This window comes from Sinocyclocheilus anshuiensis, unplaced genomic scaffold (assembly GCF_001515605.1).
Source record: "Sinocyclocheilus anshuiensis isolate Anshui unplaced genomic scaffold, SAMN03320099.WGS_v1.1 scaffold1423, whole genome shotgun sequence".
NCBI lineage: Eukaryota > Metazoa > Chordata > Actinopteri > Cypriniformes > Cyprinidae > Sinocyclocheilus > Sinocyclocheilus anshuiensis.
The window spans coordinates 357,950-362,534 of NW_015536552.1; the positions used below are offsets into that span (position 1 = coordinate 357,950).

The 4,585-nt window shown below is 37.1% G+C and overlaps 1 protein-coding gene across 4 annotated transcripts in view; it reads right to left on the minus strand.

Moving 5' to 3' along the window:
• The window catches only part of LOC107701044 (protein-methionine sulfoxide oxidase mical2b-like), a 55,177-nt gene that overhangs the window by 32,788 nt on the left and 17,804 nt on the right, over window positions 1–4,585 (minus strand). For 3 of the 4 annotated variants that reach the window (XM_016502963.1, XM_016502978.1, XM_016502970.1), the window contains exons 7-11: window positions 3,735–3,835; window positions 1,616–1,873; window positions 1,004–1,119; window positions 779–905; window positions 606–696 (exon numbers count right to left, since the gene is read on the minus strand). In XM_016502963.1, the coding sequence (XP_016358449.1) occupies window positions 606–696; window positions 779–905; window positions 1,004–1,119; window positions 1,616–1,873; window positions 3,735–3,835 (693 nt within the window). Of the gene's footprint in view, window positions 1–605; window positions 697–778; window positions 906–1,003; window positions 1,120–1,615; window positions 1,874–2,843; window positions 2,969–3,734; window positions 3,836–4,585 lie in introns of those variants that run through there. The other variant, XM_016502986.1, reaches the window with a different exon arrangement.

A 4,585-nucleotide genomic window follows, 5' to 3' on the forward strand; every position in this document is an offset into this window, starting at 1 on the left:
CGTACCCACTGTATATATATATATATATATATATATATATATATATTCATCTCATTACAGTGTGAGTGATAAGATTCACTAAAAGTCTACACACGCTTTTGTTGACCCTTTCGTCATGTAACATGACCCTTTTGATTGAGTAGAGGGTGTGGAAATCTTTGTTCCTGTGAGGCCACATCCAGGTGAGCCAGTATAAAACAAATATGGATCTTGTGGCATCACTACATCATATTTTGTAATTGTAGTAAAATTAAACTGAATGAGATTTTGAGAGTTGGGTTGAGTGGAAATATGACACCAATCCTATGTTGTGATTATAAAACAAGTTCAATTTTTCAATATGGAGTTTTATAAAGAGCTTTTTTGTCAAGAGTAGCATGATAAAGGGGAACATGCCAGGGGAATCATTACCAGATATTGCTTTCTTTTTCCATCAATTTTAAGTGGAAATGCAGAAATAAGACAAAATTGCAAAGCAATTGCAGGGATTGCTTGAATTTGCATTGATTCTTGTGATTGCAGTCCCTGAAAGGACTGTTTCATCAAAACACAATCAGGCAGTCACATCTGCTGCCATCTTCATAAGACACAAATTTTGAATCTACCTCGTCTGGAGATGTTTACGGATGTTCGTGTGGGTCCACTGCGCTCCAGAGAACTCAAGCCCTGCTCGCCGTTAATGTACAGATGCCGCACCTGAGACAGGAAGTTTAGCATTTACAGGAGGAAGACAGATGCATATGGATCTATGTATAGTGATAATGTGTGTCAGTCTCACCTGATGTGGTCGTACGCAGGTGGAGTTGAGGTTGGGGTAACGTGTGGCTGGGTCTATGGTGTACTGCTCAAAGTTTTTTGAGATGTTTTCTGCGGTCGTCTGAGGCAGCAGCCTGTAGATGCTCTCCCTATAATAAACAAACAAAGAGGACATTGGGTCATGACAAACAAATTATTAAAAAACATGACCAAATATGTTTCATTGGTTGATGGAGTGTGTTCGCACCTCTCTGACAGAAGATCAAGGGGTTCTTTGCCCTGAGCCCAACCCTTTATCATCCACGCTGTGTCAAAGGCAGCCAGAAACCCTCGAGCACATCCTGTCCCCATGGGCCAGAAAGGCTGGAGACCAATGAGACAGAGAAAAACACTGCATGTTTACAGGGCACTCTAAACAAAACGCTGTACAGTCAACAGGCATGTTGAAATAATCAGGAATTTTTAAACCTTAAGTAAACTCTCTTTTCCTGTGTGTAACTTTAGACATACTGTGGGGTCAAAGTGTTCAAGATGATTAAAAATCAAGGATTTAATTTTTTTAAACCACAAAATAAATGGAAATTTTTGGAATGTTTAAACTTAAAAGAAAGAAAGAAAAAGTTAACATTTAAAATGACTAAATATTTAAGTTTTATGCAGTTTAAGAGCTGCTGTTATTAAAGCAAACGGAGGATAAAGATATCCTAAAATGTATGCTAGTCTTACTAATGTTATGATAACATACAATACATAATTCATTCAGATATATATAATAAATGTTTTTTTTTTTATTCTAAATAAATTAGAAAAACTGATAAAATTAAAAATGTAACTAGATATGGCATATGATGACACCCACCTCTAGAAGACTATCTCCAACCAGCGCCACAAGCATCTGATGGCTGTTCTTTTCCCTCACAAGCGCAGCGTTCTCTGAGGCGTACATGCAGGTGAAGTCAAACATAGCTACATCTGACTGGCCGTAGTGGTTGATGGCGTAATCCAAAGAGGGAAGCTGGTAGTTTGTGCCAAAATCTGCAGCCTCACGGGCGTATGAGAGCAAAGCTTCTTGGTTTACGTTGTCGCTCGCCAACAGCCGCTCGGTCTCAATATAGTCCTGGGAAAGGAAAAAACTATGTTTTAAATGGAAAACATACTCCTGTCTGTCCTACATAGTTTTAAATGGAAAATTATGACAAAAAAAAAAATTATATTTGAAATGTAAATTTCATTTTTTATTTTAATTACAAAAATATCTATGGTGTATGTTTTGAAATGTGCACTTGCGCTATAATTGTTTAAAATATTTTTTCTATATTTTTTTCTATTTTTATATATTATTTTACATTTAAATTTATATTATTTAGTGAAATGCAGTTAAGTATCTAAATAATTTTTAGGGCAACTGAGATAAGTTTAGATGCACATGCAGGATGTTAAGTAATCACAAACAATCCTATCAAGGCATGTCAAAACAATAGGGCAAATTTGAATGCAACAAGTAGCTTAAAGTTAAGCGGACTGCACAGCAGCATCATCATGTTGGAGTGATGAGCTGGGTTTTTAGTCTCCACTGTGAGTACCAGGGCTGCTGTTCAAGGGTGTGAGTTTAAAACTCCAGACAAACGCCAAACACTCAAAGAGCTTCAATCACTCAGCTGCTGTGCTGTACTATCCTGTATCATACTCTGAGAAACTATGTCTGACACAGACGCAACACAAGGCTTCCTGATTTCTTTTCACAATAAACAAAATAGTTCTCTCTAATGCTTTCAGAGAGCAAAATACTTTGCAACATCTATCATAGGATGACTAATATTTGCCATAGGACACACAAATGATTGTTTTTACATAATGGTGAGGACCATTTTTGTTATTGTTTGCAATTTAAGCTCATTATAATTATTAAAGACCAACTCTAATCCTAACCTAACCTTACCACTAAAAGAAAACATTGTCAAAAATTAAAAAAATAATTACATTACATAAATTAAATACAACTAAACAGCACTACAACAAATACTACCATGATGTATACAAATACATAATCTATAAAATTACTAAATGTTACTAAAATATTTACTCACATTGATGATCACACCCTTGTCCAGCAAGCTTTGTTTCTTTGCAGTCATGACAAAGTAGTGCGTGTTGTCCTTGTAATAGACAATGTTTTCCAAATCAATGCCTGTACAAAAGATAAATGAGGTCCATTAGCATGATTGTGCGACTATTTTTGTTGCTAGTGTTTTATTAATCGCTGTGTACAATGAATTAAGCTCTATTATTAACTTTGATGAGAGCATATTCAAGATGGCATCTGTCTCAGAAGATGATTACAATCCAGTTTTGCTCACTTTAATGGGTTAGTTCACCCAAAAATGAAAATTCTGTCATTAATTACTCACCCTCGTGTTGTTCGAAAGCCGTAAGACCTTCGTTCATCTTCGGAACACAATTTAAGATATTTTTGATGAAACATGAGGGCTCTCTGACCCTCCCATAGACAGCAAGGTAACTACCACGTTCAAGGTCCAGAAAAGTACCAAGATGATCGACAAAGTAGTCCGTGTGACATCAGTGGTTCAACTGCAATGTTACGAAGCTACGAGAATACTTTTTTGCACACTTGTGGACGTGCGTTCACGACAGTATCATGACGCGAGCGTGTGGCAGCGCTGACCCAGATCCGGCGGAATGACACACGGACTACTTTGTCGATCATCTTGGTACTTTTCTGGCATAATGGTGAGGACCATTTTTGTTATTGTTTGCAATTTAAGCTCATTATAATTATTAAAGACCAACTCTAATCCTAACCTAACCTTACCACTAAAAGAAAACATTGTCAAAAATTAAAAAAATAATTACATTACATAAATTAAATACAACTAAACAGCACTACAACAAATACTACCATGATGTATACAAATACATAATCTATAAAATTACTAAATGTTACTAAAATATTTACTCACATTGATGATCACACCCTTGTCCAGCAAGCTCTGTTTCTTTGCAGTCATGACAAAGTAGTGCGTGTTGTCCTTGTAATAGACAATGTTTTCCAAATCAATGCCTGTACAAAAGATAAATGAGGTCCATTAGCATGATTGTGCGACTATTTTTGTTGCTAGTGTTTTATTAATCGCTGTGTACAATGAATTAAGCTCTATTATTAACTTTGATGAGAGCATATTCAAGATGGCATCTGTCTCAGAAGATGATTACAATCCAGTTTTGCTCACTTTAATGGGTTAGTTCACCCAAAAATGAAAATTCTGTCATTAATTACTCACCCTCGTGTTGTTCGAAAGCCGTAAGACCTTCGTTCATCTTCGGAACACAATTTAAGATATTTTTGATGAAACATGAGGGCTCTCTGACCCTCCCATAGACAGCAAGGTAACTACCACGTTCAAGGTCCAGAAAAGTACCAAGATGATCGACAAAGTAGTCCGTGTGACATCAGTGGTTCAACTGCAATGTTACGAAGCTACGAGAATACTTTTTTGCACACTTGTGGACGTGCGTTCACGACAGTATCATGACGCGAGCGTGTGGCAGCGCTGACCCAGATCCGGCGTAATGACATCATCACGCCAGATCTGGGTCAGCGCCGGCGCCGCCACACGCTCGCGTCATGATACTGTCGTTAACGTGCGTCCAAAGTGACGCAGTAGAGACGAAAATGCAGAATAAAGTTGTTATTTTTGTTTTCTTTGCGCAAAAAATTATTCTCGTAGATTCGTAAGTCTACAGTTGAACCACTGATGTCACACGGACTACTTTGTCGATCATCTTGGTACTTTTCTGGACCTTGAATGTG